General features: G+C 37.7%; 2 protein-coding genes across 2 annotated transcripts; both read left to right on the top strand.

Moving 5' to 3' along the window:
* Nucleotides 1-1,443: 1,443 nt before the first annotated feature.
* On the top strand, nucleotides 1,444-5,890 carry LOC122068764 (30S ribosomal protein S1, chloroplastic). The gene is made up of 7 exons (XM_042632649.1): nucleotides 1,444-1,971; nucleotides 2,570-2,845; nucleotides 3,752-3,832; nucleotides 3,949-4,230; nucleotides 4,342-4,452; nucleotides 4,794-4,880; nucleotides 5,439-5,890. The coding sequence occupies exons 1-7, from the start codon at nucleotides 1,684-1,686 to the stop codon at nucleotides 5,541-5,543; spliced, it is 1,230 nt and encodes a 409-aa protein (XP_042488583.1). The 5' UTR covers nucleotides 1,444-1,683; the 3' UTR covers nucleotides 5,544-5,890.
* A 3,683-nt stretch (nucleotides 5,891-9,573) lies between these two features.
* Nucleotides 9,574-13,868, top strand: LOC122068762 (Golgi apparatus membrane protein-like protein ECHIDNA). Its single transcript, XM_042632646.1, has 6 exons — nucleotides 9,574-9,731; nucleotides 10,346-10,402; nucleotides 10,491-10,694; nucleotides 10,857-10,916; nucleotides 12,213-12,339; nucleotides 13,453-13,868. Exons 1-6 carry the CDS (start codon nucleotides 9,717-9,719, stop codon nucleotides 13,539-13,541), a joined length of 552 nt encoding a protein of 183 aa, XP_042488580.1. The 5' UTR covers nucleotides 9,574-9,716; the 3' UTR covers nucleotides 13,542-13,868.
* Nucleotides 13,869-14,746: the final 878 nt, after the last annotated feature.

Genomic DNA, 14,746 nt, shown 5'->3' with positions numbered 1-14,746 from the left:
TGAGCCAACAAAATGGAGAACAAAAAAAATTTGGCAACAAGTTACTCAATAGACCGGGAGAAAGATGAGATGTTGGCATAGCCTCCATCGCCCCCATCATCATCATCATCATAATAATAATATTGGACAATTGCAATATAGTCTTATCTCAATTAAATGAGGTCTGCCACATGGATATTTGTTCTCCAGTGAGTTATACTTGGAGCCATACAAGATACAAGACCTAAACTATGTATATCTTTTCTCACCACTCTCCTATGGATATTTTAGGTTTGCCCTGATTTTTTTGGTTCCCTTAATTTGAATCGGGTTACTCCTCTGTATTGGGACATTCAAAGGCCTCAATTAGACATGATCATGCTACCTAAACGACTCTCTTTAAACTTGTCATGAATAGAGGTACAACCCAACTCTAATATGGTAATTCCCCAATAATCAACACTTCATTATCCGTCCTAGTATAGCATGGCCTCCATCACTAGCTAAAATATAGAAAAGGGAAAAACTTCAATGAGCTCCCTGAGTAGGGTACACTAGCTTCAATGAAGTGTGATAAATTAATATTGTTCATTTGAGAGAAGCAAGATCATTTCATGCGAGGAAGAGGGATAAACATAGAAGTGGTAGCATCATGGCTTTAAAAACGGTATATTGGGCCAAATTAGATAGTTTTGCTGTCGATTTCAATAAAAAAAAATATTATCTTCTAGATAGCTTTTTTCCTAATAAGAACCTTTCTAACATACAAGATCGAGTAGGCATTAATATTGGGCAAACGATACTGCTAGGGATACTCTCGATCCAATACCATTTTTAAAAAGATCATACATGATTCGTCAAATCAATTTTCCTATAAAAAGAAAAAAGGAAAAAAGGAAAAATTACTTGATTACCCACTTACGGGTTTTCCTTTACAAAATTACCCACCAAAAGTTTCAGTTAACAAAAATACCCAAAATTAGGTTTTCCTTTACAAAATTACCCACTTAAAGTTTAAGTTAAAAAAAATACTCAAAATTGAGTTTGGGTTTACAAAACTACCCACTCAAAATTTCAGTAATAAAAAAAAAAAAACATGATTATATGTGGAAGATAAAGATTCACTGTTTTGGGTAGTTTTGTAAACCCAAACATGATTTTGGGTATTTTTTTTTATTGAAACTTTGGGTGGGTAGTTTTGTAAATTTAAACCCAATTTTGGGTATTTTTGTTAACCAAAACTTTTTGTGGGTAATTTTGTAAAGGAAAACCCAAAAATGGGTAATCATGTAATCTTCCCAAGAAAAATCTGCTAAACTGCATGTGTCAAAATACAGAAAGGATAAAATGACCATTCTGACTTCCATGAAATGAAAAATCCCACCATTTTTATGCCCAACCTGGTGCAAGGGTCACCAGGCAGAAAGACCCATATAAGAAAATCTCCACTCATAGGGACCTCCAGTTTGTTGGAGTGAGACGAACCACCCACCCAGAACCCCTCACTTTAGTAGCTCCAATCGATCTTAATTCTTATCTGGCCAAGTGGCCATGGAAGGAAAATGAAGAAATGGATAAGCGAACAAACGAGAATCCTCTCACTCGTTTCTGTACTACTTGAAATTAACTGTTGCAACTGAGGAGCAGTGAGGAGCAGTGGGTAGACTGCTAAACTAGAACCCAACTTCGTTTCATCCTCTGAAAATGGCTTCTTTGGCTCAGCAGTTTGCGGGTCTGAGATGTCCACCTCTATCCTCCTCTCGCCTCTCCAAGCCCTTCTCTCCAAATCCCCAAAAGACTGCCTTTTCCCCTATAGTCTCTGCTGTGGCCATATCAAATGCCCAGACTAGAGAGAGACAGAAGCTCAAGGAAATGTTCGAAGAAGCATATGAACGATGCCGTACCGCTCCAATGGAAGGCGTATCATTTACGTTCGAAGATTTCGATGCCGCACTCGAAAAGTACGACTTCGATTCCGAAATTGGCACTAAGGTGAGGGATTCCCTTCAAACATTAGCTTTTCTTGGAGTTTATGAAATTGAATGAGCAATTATTCGTTGAAGTTTCATGGTTTGGCTTGAGAATTAACTCTTTATCTGAGGAGTTTTTATTATTTGGGTTTCTGAAGAAATGCTTGTGATGGGTTTGAATCAGTTTTGCTAATTCGTAATTGGAACCCTTTTTGCATTTGTGTAGACATTTGACTCAAATGTGTTGATGGGTGTGAATTTGTTCTGATTACAATATTTAAGTTAATGGAGATCTATGAGCCCAAATTTGTGGTTTTAATTATATTCTAATTCTGGGTTGGGTCTTTATTGCATCATTTTCTTCTTGTAGACTTTTAGGGGAAATTTTAAGATTTTTTTTTTTAATTTTAATTTTAATAAATAAATACATAGTTCTCATTCTTGTAGAGTACCTATTCCACATTAAATTTAGACTCTTGATTCTTGGCTTTGGATAGGCAATTTATGTGAAATGTCAGCCTTTTTAAGTACTTCACTTCTTTTAAAGCTTTTGGCATGTAGTCAAATGTGATTCTGTTTGCTAGGAAGAGTTGTTTGATGATCTGTACCTGCATTTTCAGGTCAAAGGGACAGTATTCTGTATAGAAGCTAATGGAGCACTAGTTGACATTACTGCAAAATCTTCAGCTTACCTACCTGTGCAAGAGGCATGTATTCTCAAGATTAAACATGTAGAAGAAGCTGGCATCGTTCCTGGCTTACGAGAAGAGTTTGTAATTGTTGGTGAGAATGAAGCTGATGATAGCTTGATATTGAGTTTACGTTCAATCCAGTATGACCTTGCATGGGAGCGATGTAGACAACTTCAGGCTGAGGATGTGGTCGTCAAGGGTAAGGTGAGAAGACGTAATACAAGCAAATATTGTATTGCAACCTATGAATGGCGTGCCCGTTCTTCTAGTCAGGCTTTGTAGGGCATAGGAACCATCACTGTAATTTTTCCTGCAGTTGATTTTTTCTTTCTTAAGCAATATAATGTCATCCTTTGCGCATAGATTTTTTTTTAGAAGGCATGTATGTCTACTTAAGTGTCTGACTGGTCCTAGCTAGTTAATGTTTTCAAGTTATTCATTCTTTACTTCTTCAAGATTATACTGTATTCTTGTTGTTAAGTTTGTCTCGAATTCTTGACCCGTTTTGAAGATTGACCCGATCCGACATATTTTGGTGGCGACCCGAATGGGAATTTTTTATGAGATTTGTGATGGAAGCAGAGGGGTTGGGCATATAGGCCCAAGCTCGGAGCCCATCACTGATCTTGTATGGGGGTGTGGGGGCGTAGCCCCCGCGGTATGGTTCGACCGGATCGACCGCGACCCGATGGGTCGTCCCGCGATTTGGAGTATATATAATGTACTGTTGCTTGTTGAGAAAGTCATTGTATTCCAGGGTTTTCACGCAGCTAGGGTTTCAGGGTGAGTTTTTCCTCGCCGCTGTTAGGGTGTAATTTCTCTTCTGCATAGTGAATCATCTTCTTCTTCGCCCGAGGACGTAGTACACCACCCTGGTGTGTGAACCTCGTTAAATCTCTGTCGTACGGATCTATTGTCTCTTTATTATTCGTGTTTCTTAGTGTTTGATCTAACACTTGCTATCACTCACTGTTCATAGAAAATTATATTTTCCTTTTTCCAGACTTGATCGTGTTGCTCTTCTTCTTTGTACTGTGGTACCTTGCAGTTTGAATTACCATTTACTATTCTTTCTCTCACCAATTATTAAAAAAAAAAAAAAAAATACAGGTTGTTGGTGGAAATAAGGGTGGAGTGGTAGCAGTTGTAGAGGGCCTTAGGGGATTTGTTCCATTCTCACAGATATCATCGGTTAGTTTTTCTCCCTGGCCTTTATATTTTGTTTTGAGCATTTCATTTTTTCTGTAAGTTTTTGAGTCCCAATCATGTCTGAGAAATGAACATTGAAGTCTCTATGTGCTTACTAGAAATCAACGGCAGAAGAGCTCCTGGATAAGGAGCTTCCTCTGAAATTTGTGGAGGTTGATGAGGAGCAGTCCAGACTTGTCCTCAGTAACCGCAAGGCCATGGCTGACAGCCAGGCACAGCTTGGGATTGGATCAGTTGTTACTGGATCTGTGCAGAGTCTGAAGCCGTATGGTGCCTTCATTGACATTGGTGGGATTAATGGCCTTCTCCATATCAGTCAAATCAGTCATGATCGTGTTTCTGATATCTCTACTGTCCTTCAACCTGGTGACACCCTCAAGGTATTTCTTAAACCAAAATCCTAGTCCAATCATGGAACTTATTTGCCATCTCCAAAGAATGTCTTTTTAATTTCTGAGTTTATGTTTTAAAAACTGCTTCTCATTGTGAAGGTTATGATACTGAGCCATGACCGTGAGAGAGGCCGTGTGAGTCTGTCTACCAAAAAGCTAGAACCCACGCCTGGAGACATGATTCGCAATCCAGAGCTTGTATTTGAGAAGGTATTTTATTACTTTCAATGAGTTGTCATGTAGTAGTTATCATTCTTTACTCTTTCTAATGCTTCGCTGGGGTGCTGAGGCATATTAGCTGTTCCTTATATGTTTCAGGTTATCCTTTTAAATAATTGTATAATAGGCTTGATATTAGTGTTAATTTCAAGAATGTTAGTAGAGAGTAATAATGGGGACGCTGTAAATTCTTTTAGTTCCTTCTCCCCCACCCCACCCCACCCCACCCCACCCCACCCCACCCCATCCCAATTTTTGTCATGTTCTTGTCCTCTCTTTACTTTGTATAATCTGGAGTTTTAACAGTATGTTTGCAATCATGTTTATAACAGGCAGAAGATATGGCTAGGACGTTCAGACAGCGAATAGCCCAAGCAGAAGCCATGGCCCGTGCTGACATGTTGAGATTCCAGCCTGAGGTATTTCTTCAAATATTAAGTTCATAGGTGTTTGAAAATTATAGAGGAATACAAGATGGAGATATACCAATATTTAGCTCTCTTACTAGCTGGTAACTACCAGATAAGTAAGAGGGGGGGGGGGGGATGTAATTTCTCTTGGTAATGAACCTGAGCTGTGGATGTGGGTGGCGACACTAGAGAGGATAAAATCCGAGAAGAATGCATCTCTCAAAATTCCAATGTATGGGTTTGAGTTTTTTAAAACTCCAATATACTTGAGATGATTATGGGAATCTTATCAGATAAAACTTTGAAAGGAAATCTATGAGATGGGTTTACCAAAAAAGAAAAAACTTCTATGAAATGGCTATAATACCTATATGATGGGGGTATCTATTCCCTTCAATGTGTACATCATGTGATGTGGTTCTATGTATGCTCTACTTAAGAGGGCCATAAGTTTTCACCGAGATTATGAAAATTTTTACATGATTGCTTACTTTGGTATCTAAACTTATTCAATTGATCTGTTCAAATGTTTAAGCTCTTATTGTTGTCCTCTTTACCATTTTGCAGAGTGGATTGACCCTCGGCTCTGATGGAATCCTAGGCCCGCTTACACCAGATTTGCCAGTTGAAGGTCTAGATTTGGGTGAAGTTCCGTCATCTGTAGAATCCTAACTGAAAAGTACACAGAAGCTAGTAAGGTTGTAACTTGAAATTTTCTGCAAATTTAATTATGTATACTGTCCTCCATTTTGCCATAAAATGAACAAATGAGTTTCTATGGAATTTAACTCATCCATCTTCTCTTTTGCAACTGGATTGTCCAGATAACATGAGTCAGAAAGGAAGAAATGTCAGTCATAGTTTAAACTTTTCGAGATGAGTTCTGTAATATTAACAGCCAAAAGTTTGTTTCCTCTGATCTTTCCTCTTGAAAATCAAGAGGCTTTGGTTGAAGTTTGTGCAATCGTTTTGATATCAAGATCATCTTAGTAAAATTGTCAGACTTGAACTTAATGTTAGTAATGGTTTGATCCTTTGTTGCTCAATCCTGCACCCACCCAAGTTTAGACAATGATAGTTGGTACATGAGTTAGGCCCTGCTATTCCCTCAATTTTGATCCAATCAATTCTTATATATATATATATATATATATATATATATAAGGGGGAAAAATGAGGTTAAAAATTGGTTAGAAGGTTGAGGTAGGACTGTAACAGATGCTGAAATCCAAAAAAAAGTCTTAGGAAGTAAATCAGGATGAAAGCCAAACAAATCTGACCCAATACTAGTCGGGAGTATTCCCACTTCTCAAAACCATCATCAAATCCATGGAATTCCTCTTTCTCCTTTTTCTTGTCTGATTCTCCCAAATTTCTCCATCTCTTCTGCTGGTCCTCTGTTTGCCTCTTCAAGTTGAAAGGCGGCCTTGGCCTAAGGAGGATCAAAGATGTCAATTCCGCTGCATCCTTAAGCTTGTTTCCTAAATCATCACGATGTGTCCCTTGTAGACATACACACGAACTATACACAAGGGTCTTGGTTCGTCCGAGTCTAGATCTAGGTTGGGTCTACATCCTAGTTATCAATTCGACCGAATCGAATTTTTCCGAATTTAATCAAAAATTCTGACCGAATCCGAATTAAAAATAAAATTCGGTAAAATTCGCGCTTTTTTCAAAAGTGAATATAAAACGTGAATAATTTGGACCAAACCGGATTAAACCGAATTATTCGGTCCACTTAAACAATAAAAAAAAAAAAAAAAAAAAACAAAAACAAAAACAAACAAACAAAAAAACAAAAAAAACAAAACAAAACAAAACAAAACAAAAAACAAAACAAAACCCAATAAGCTTTTTTGACCCCTTTTTTTACCGAATCTTTAAATTAATCAATCGAATTATTCCGAATAATTCTCCGGCCGAATAATTCCCGAATCCGAATTTGCTAACTATGGTCTAGATCAATCCTTATGTTTTTTTTTATTTTTTATTTATTTTAATTATTATTATTATTATTATTTTATCTTTTCCCCTTTTATTTTATTCCTTTTTTTTCTTGAAAGATCAAAATATTCACATCTTTTTATCCCTTTGCCCAAATTTCATTGGCCTATAGTGCATTGAAAATTCTTTTACAACTCCAATAGCGTAAAATATTGTAAGTTAATTTGGTAAAAAATTAGTTGAAAAATCCTTTCAAAATGGATCAACTAGGTCAAGATATTATCTTGCACAAATACTGAATAAATTCATTTGTTTTCAAACCATTTTCAATAATTTTTAGGTTAATTCCCCTTCATTTTGGAATGATTTAAAACATTAATTAGTGTTATGAAATACCTTTTAGGTTTTAAAAAAACCCCACACCCCTATCTTAGGGTATTCATTTATCGTCAATGTACACAACTCTAAAACAATACTGAACACAACATAAATAACCTTACAAGTCTTTCATAAATACTATCCAAAACAAGTCACATGCGACACTTTGCATTAGGCCCTCCAAAAAATATGGGGTATAATATAGTTAAAAATTTTGAATCACGTACGCAGTCTTCATTGGTTCCAATTTAAATCACCTTGAATTAGGATTAATTGAGATCAATATTTGTCGACTTTAATTTGAAATGATCAATTTCAATATAAATCTTTAAATCATGAAATAAAAAAAAAAAAAAAAAAAAAAAAAAAAAAAAAAAAAAAAGACTAAATTTTTGTTCAGTAGAGGGCTCCTACACCATAGACCCAAGAAGTTTGCAATGACCACCATGCCCCTCATGAGGGCGCATGCCCTTGTGTTTGTGGTGCAGAAGCCTCTCTAAGACAGAAAAACTCTCGTGCCATAAAAAAAGTGTTTGGAATTTTAGGTTTTTTATTAGAATTAAAAAAAAAAAAAATGGGACAATTTGTTGACATTGGGTTTTAACCCAATCACAATTTTTTTTTGGGAAAATTACATCCCCTTCCCCTATAGTTTGCCAAAATTACTTGTGGGTCCAAGGGTTTGAGCGAATTACGCCCCTGAAGCTGACGGTGTGAGTATTCTGTTAATTTCAAACATGAAAAGACTTGAATACCCTTTTATTAAAAAAAATCTTTTGTTGAGAGGACCATTATACCCTTCTCTTTTACAATTTTCTAATGCCCTTATATACACATGAAGCTTCCCTTCGCTGGAGAAGATGACCAGAATCTCGTGCCTTTTACCCAGTGACTCTCCATTCAAACCTTTCAGTCTTTCTTACTTTCTCTCTCTACTTTGACGGAAAATGTCAGCAACAATGCAGATGCTTCGGCGGTGGCGTCAAAAAGCTGCATTGGAATCAATGATCCGTATTAGAAGGGACATCATCATCATCTGGAGATGATTATAACTCCTTCATTTGTCTACAACCGACAATCATATGTGATAGGGGAGTCTACTAATGGCCTACTTCAGCTTGCAACGCTTCATGGTTCTTAGATTAAGGTATGGGTTTGCATTAAAAAAAGGAGGAAACGGCATTGGTCGTTGATAAATGGCTGCAACTCGATCCACTACCACCATCTTATCCTAGCCCATATAAGTCTATAGTAGCGGTCCATCCTCAACCCCGAAGGTGTATTTATGAATTTCTATGGTCACATCTTCCTTTATCACTTCAACGCCACTACTACTCCAAGATTTGAAAGAGTTCAGCACCTTTGTCGTGTCTTTCGATTCGTCTCAGCTCAACTACACCCATGATTTTTCCCACTTTGGCCCATCTCTCCTTACCCAACTACCATATTAATAAAAAGCCCTAGTCAAGGTTTTAAGAAGCGGAAGCAGGGATCAAATCCGCCACCGCCGGAATTTGTAAAAATTGGGAATAAACAGAGCAAAATTGTCAGGCGAGAATCGAGCAGAAGCATCCAAATCGACTAATCTGACCCTAGTCTCTGATCAATTTGCCCTTATTTATTATTATTTTGGAATTCAACTAAAGATTTGATTCCGTTGGGGAATCGAATAGAATCATCCAAATCGACTTCAGTGATTTTTTGTTGTGAACTGAACTGGATTTTGAGGAAGCGGCTCAACAAGAGTGAGGGATGATGGCAGTGGCGGTGGTTGTTCTAGTAATTTTCTGGCCTGCTTGCTGTATGGTAGATCTGACTGCCCCATTGGTGACAATACAGAGGTCGGTGCCAATGATAACAGAGTAGTCAACGGAGGCAACGATCTTGGTGTGAGGGAGGAAGGCGCAGCGTGCTGGAGATCAAGCATCTCACCGCGGAGGGGGTTAATATCAGTTAGGGCTTGGATGAAGACGATGAGATTGAAAGAGAAAAATCCTCTTTCAATCTCATTTTAAGTGAAGGAAATTTCAGTCTCTTCACTTCGTTCTGGGGTTATGTTAGGTATAAAAAATGTGACCTCACCACATAACATATTAAAACTCACGATCCCTAACGGATTGGACTCATATGTAAGAATCTTTCATACTCCAAACGAGGGGGCGTAATTCGTTCAAACCTTTAAACCCACACGTAATTTCCAAAAACTATACGGGAGGGGATGTAATTTTCCCATTTTTTTTATAATGGCCGTTGATACCGATACTGATACCGATGGGCCGTATCTGTCCGATTCCATATTAAAATACTAAGTTTTCATTAGAAAAATAACATACCCGTATCGGTCGTGGTCGATCCGATTCCGATTCCTAAAACCGTGTAAAGTACTAAAATCAGGCGACGAGGCTGTGAGGGGGAACCTGAAAGGGAAGATCTCGTGTTGGGTTTCATTTCTCATGAACAAGAAGTCGAGGAGGGGAGAGCCTACTGATATCGATATAGGGCATCTGACCATCCCTTGCTATGGATCTGAATCAGGTATTTTCTTTATACAAATCGATCATCTCCAATTTCCTTCGAATCTGAATCTGGGTTTCCGAGCTTTCTCTCTTTTAAACGTTTCTAGGACTCCATTCTTTTAGGGATAGATGAACAGATACCTGTTAATTTTCTCTCTATTTGAGGTTTCGAGTTCGCTAATGATTCGTTAAATCTCCGTAATTTTCAATTGATTGATTGTTAAGGGGATTTTCAATTTGACTCACAGTTTTAATGCCATTAGTTAGACTTCCCAATATCCCCAGAGTTTCAACTGATTGATAATTTTTTTAAGAATGCCATGAGCTATATGGAATTCAAATTTTGAATGCTGAAAAATGATTCACTGGGTAAGCGATCAAACTATCTGTTAATTTTTTGTTTTCCCCTAATTTTGCTCTGTAATTTTTAAGAGATCAAAGTATCTGCCAATTCAATGCGTCATGGCGGTAAGTATCAGATGTTGCATCTGGGGTTCTTAACACTTGCAAACGATGTTGGGGGTTTCAGGCTTGGAGAAGACTGGGTTCAGAACCTGAATTTTAAAGTTTCGTTTGATGCTCGGCTCATGTCTTCTATTTGTTAATTGATTATTACAATCTTTACCTGTTCAGCCTGCAGGTGAAAATTATGCCAACCCAAAGACATGTTTCTTTCATGTGCTATTCAAGGTCCAGTGTTTCATCTTTGTATCTTGATATAACATTTCTTTTTTTCCTTAACCCATTTTAGTAACTTGCTATCTGTGGACTTTGATAGGCCGCTGCATTGGCGTTTTACATTCTTTCAGCCCTATTCCTTGATAGCTTCGTCATCATTTTCGTGATAACTGTTTTTCTTGCTGCTCTCGACTTTTGGGTGGTGAAGAATGTCAGTGGGCGGATATTAGTTGGTCTGAGGTGGTGGAATGAAATAAATGATTTAGGGGAGAGCGTGTGGAAATTCGAATGCCTTGATCAAGAGGTTAGTTAGTAGTATTTTGGGTCAAAATATATGCAGGAATTACTTTTATTTTCCTTTCTTCTTTGTAAAACGTCTGGGAAATAGCTGAGGATATGCTGGACAAGTCTGCACTATTGGCAATAATTTAACCTGCATCTCTTTTTTTTGTTTTTTTTTCTATAGTCATTGTCCCGGATGAACAAGAAAGATTCATGGCTTTTCTGGTGGACACTTTATCTCGCAGTAAGTTAACATTCATTGAGAGTACTAATCTGATTGTCCTGCCTGCAAGTATCATCTGATTCTGTATATGATGAATGAAGCTAATGCATTTAGTTTCTGAAACTAAATGGAAGGAAAACCAACAAATTGGAAGAAAAATTGTCAGGATATGCTTCAATTATAAGAAATTAAAACCACCTAAAGTTAAGAGGGATACAAGGTCTATTGTTAAGAGAAGATAAGTCTTTAGAGGTTTCCGTTTCAGTAATAATTTAGACTTGAAACTGGTTTGCTTAAACTCAGCTTATTTTTGAACAAATGGAAGCTGAGTGCGGCATTCCTTGGAGGCTGTCTGTGGAGGCATTCCTGGGCTCCTTGTCTGATTGGATGCACTGGTCACCTTCTCCGACTGGATGCACAGGTCAGCCAACTCATCGGCAGATGGCTTGGCCAAGAAGAAAAGTGTGCTAATTGTCCCCATGCTTCTAGGTTTCTAGCTCCCATCATGATTATGGGCACTGGTCTATATATATATATATATATATATTGTAATTTCCTTGCATCAAGCTTGAGGGCGGACCGCGGCGCAATAGTAAGGTTGCTCCATTGCGACCTAGTGGTTGTGGGTTTGAGTCAGGAAACAGCCTCTCCGTGAAGCGTGGTAAGGCTGTGTACATTATGGCCATCCCTAGACCCCGCAAAGGCAGGAATCTCGTTCACTTGGTACACCCTACTTGCATCAAGCTTGTGATAGGTTTTCAGAAAATATAGTATGGCGGTGATGACACCCTATTTGAAAGAGTTATTTGATATAAAATTAAACCTCTATGATGTTAATTGTGAATTGAGTTAAGTTTGTTTATTTTGTGAACAAAGTGCTCACGGGTCTATACTTTGCGTGACTGCATGGTTGAAGAGATTGTGATTGATTTGGTCTTGTAATAGACCGGTTGCTTGAAACACTGGCAGGAATGGTTTGATCCAGCTGGTGGACACACAATCCTCTGTATTCAATTTGGGATTGGTTTTAGCTGATCCTTGAAACCATGATTTTTTTATCCACCTGTATAGGTTCTCTGCCAGACTCTTGGTGTATGGTGGTTTAAACTACACTTCCAGGCTTTTAAGTTGTTCAACATTGGGAACTGTAGTGATGCATGATTTCACTTTCTAAGTGCAAAATATTTAATAAAGCTTTACCTGGCAATATATGGAAACCAACATAAGAATCAAGCCATATGCTGCTATGTAACTATAAATATGTAACCACTCTTCGAGCATTGTAATCTGATGGATGGATGTCTTCTTATTGTTCAGGCAGTAGCATGGATCTTCCTTGGTATATTTTCACTTATAAGATTTCAAGCAGATTACCTCTTAGTTGTAGGTGTTTGTTTGACCCTCGGCATTGCAAATATCGTTGGATTCACGAAATGTCGCAAAGGTACACAATTTTTCCATGTTCTATCCTGTTCAGTTGTCAATAGACTTGTGCATTACTTACCTTTTGTTCTACGTAAGTACGTAACATGTCCACAGTCCACTTCTCTCTTTGCTTCTTTTACTGCTTCTGGATGCAATACACTAACAGTTGCTTTTTAGCCATCATTGGGTTGTTAATCATGCCTAGTTTTTGTCTCTTATCTTTAAACATGGTGGATAATCCATGTCAGGGAATTGGCTTTCATGATATTCAGCATAGAACTGTAAATTTCATAGAGAATTATGGATCAATTAGATTTAGATTTACATTTCTTTCTGCTGGTTACTTGATTTGGTTATCTGTAGCTGGGTTGGTTCTGAATTTGCATTATGGAGATCTATGCTATCCAACTGCATACATAATCACTGAAATGCATGTTGTGCATGTTTGGCTAAGCCTCTTGGGCTTTTGCTTGTCATGATTCTCAAGATAATAAGCTCTAGAAAGTTGATCCAATGAGAAACGGGCATTTGGGAGCCCCTCTCTTTTAGCGACTGGCTATGTCTAGTTACATTTTATAGGGGCTTTATGGGAACTCCCTTTATTTTTTTTAGTCTCTCATTGATTTTGAAACAAATTTCATACTTAGATTATATGAAGATATTATTGAAATGGAAAAAAAAGAATAAGAATAGTAAGTTATAAATTCTGAAGGACCACAACGTAGATATTTGTATTCCAGCACTTCCTAGTGGGTGTATGAAATGGTCAGCATCCTTGTCACTGTTCCATACATTATTTGTCATCGGTGATGTGTTGGCATGTGTTTTGGAATAAATGTAACATCCATAGCTAGAATGAATGAGCATTTGCATGCAGTGTTGCTTTATATTGTTCCTCTGTTTTAATGAAGTCCTTATTCATCCAAGGAGAAATGGTTTAAGTAAATATGACTCTTCAGTGATTACTAAAAGCTGATGACCAGTGGATATTAGATTTAATGAGGTCCAAATAAGAAACTAAGTGTTTATGACAAATTGTAGATTTCGAGCCTGAATTCCTCTTTCAAGTCATCAATTGATGCATTTTTGTACACCCTAACATGATACTAAACTTCATCTTGTCTTCCTTCAGATGCCAAGAAGCAGATTCAAGCATTTGCCTCCCAGACACTTGCATCCCATGTCTCATCAACAATCCAGTCAGCATTTAGTGTTGTCTGAGCTGTTGAAAAAGAAAAAGAAAAGATGGAAATAAGATGGATTTGACTGCGCAATTGATATGTTTAGGCATTGAGGTTGTGCCTGATCTGGTTCTCAACCCTTTTTTGGTGCTTCCCCAACTTTTGTTGCCTACCTATGTACTCTGTATAGGTGTTCCTTTTGTTGCTTGAATTTTATGATATTTTTTGCTACAATTTTATCAATTCTCACCAATCACTACTTTGAGATTTTATTTTATTCTGTATATTAAGAATGTTAGAATGATATATACTTTGTTAGGGAAGAAAAGAATAACTTTTGTATAAAAGGTTCTCATTGGTTAAGTTATTTTCTCTGTATTATTGGTAAAAAAAAACCTGCTGGTTTGCAAGAACCACATGAACCACCCAGATCGCCAAGATGTTTCAGGACCCATCGATCTCGACAAATTGGCAACTAATCTAGGATTGCATGTTTACCAGTGAAGCAATTGAGGGTAAGCGTCTCTTAGAGGGATTCTTCATCCAAAGTCTTTCCTGTAATGCCAGTCTTCCTGCCATTTCCAAATGGCTGTGGGGGGAAGAAGATCAGTGCAGATTGAGGGGAGAGATCTGAGAAGCACACCAATTTGCTCTGGCCACTTGGCAATTCAAGGCAGTGGATTGTAGGATCAATCTCCCTTTGGAAATCTTGCAGTATATTTTGGTGATGGAGATTCTTATGCGACACCTTCATATGAAGTCCTTTGTAATGTTGTGGCTGTTCTCATTTGTTTGGAGTGCGGGGAAGAGGAATAGAATGTAAAATTAGAAATCGAATAGAAAGGAGGCTATTTTCTGATATGGAAAAAATAGATTAAATCCTTCGGAGCAATATACTCTGGGATTGCGGTTCTTACAAGAACGGACTCAAATCCTTTACGGTGAGTGCCAGTGAGGTCCAATGGCTAGGAGGGTTCAGGTATATATCCCAGCCCTAGGATCTTCATTGCCGTTCACTGGCTCCCGCAAAGGATTTTTGTGCAGTAAGAAGCTTCTCTTTCACTACGCTTCCATTTTAACAATAAGTTAAAAAAAAAATGGCCTTTTTTTTTGCAAAGTGTCCACTTTCAAGACTCGAACTCGGGCTTTTCCTGGATAAACTGAACTTTTTGCCATTGATCGAAGCTCCAAGCCAGTTAGAGGAAATAAAATTCATAAATTATTCAGAAATTTGGAAAGGAATGT

Source organism: Macadamia integrifolia, unplaced genomic scaffold (assembly GCF_013358625.1).
Source record: "Macadamia integrifolia cultivar HAES 741 unplaced genomic scaffold, SCU_Mint_v3 scaffold457, whole genome shotgun sequence".
NCBI lineage: Eukaryota > Viridiplantae > Streptophyta > Magnoliopsida > Proteales > Proteaceae > Macadamia > Macadamia integrifolia.
The sequence above is the reverse complement of the archived record's forward strand: the minus strand, read 5'-3'. Positions and strand labels throughout refer to the sequence as shown.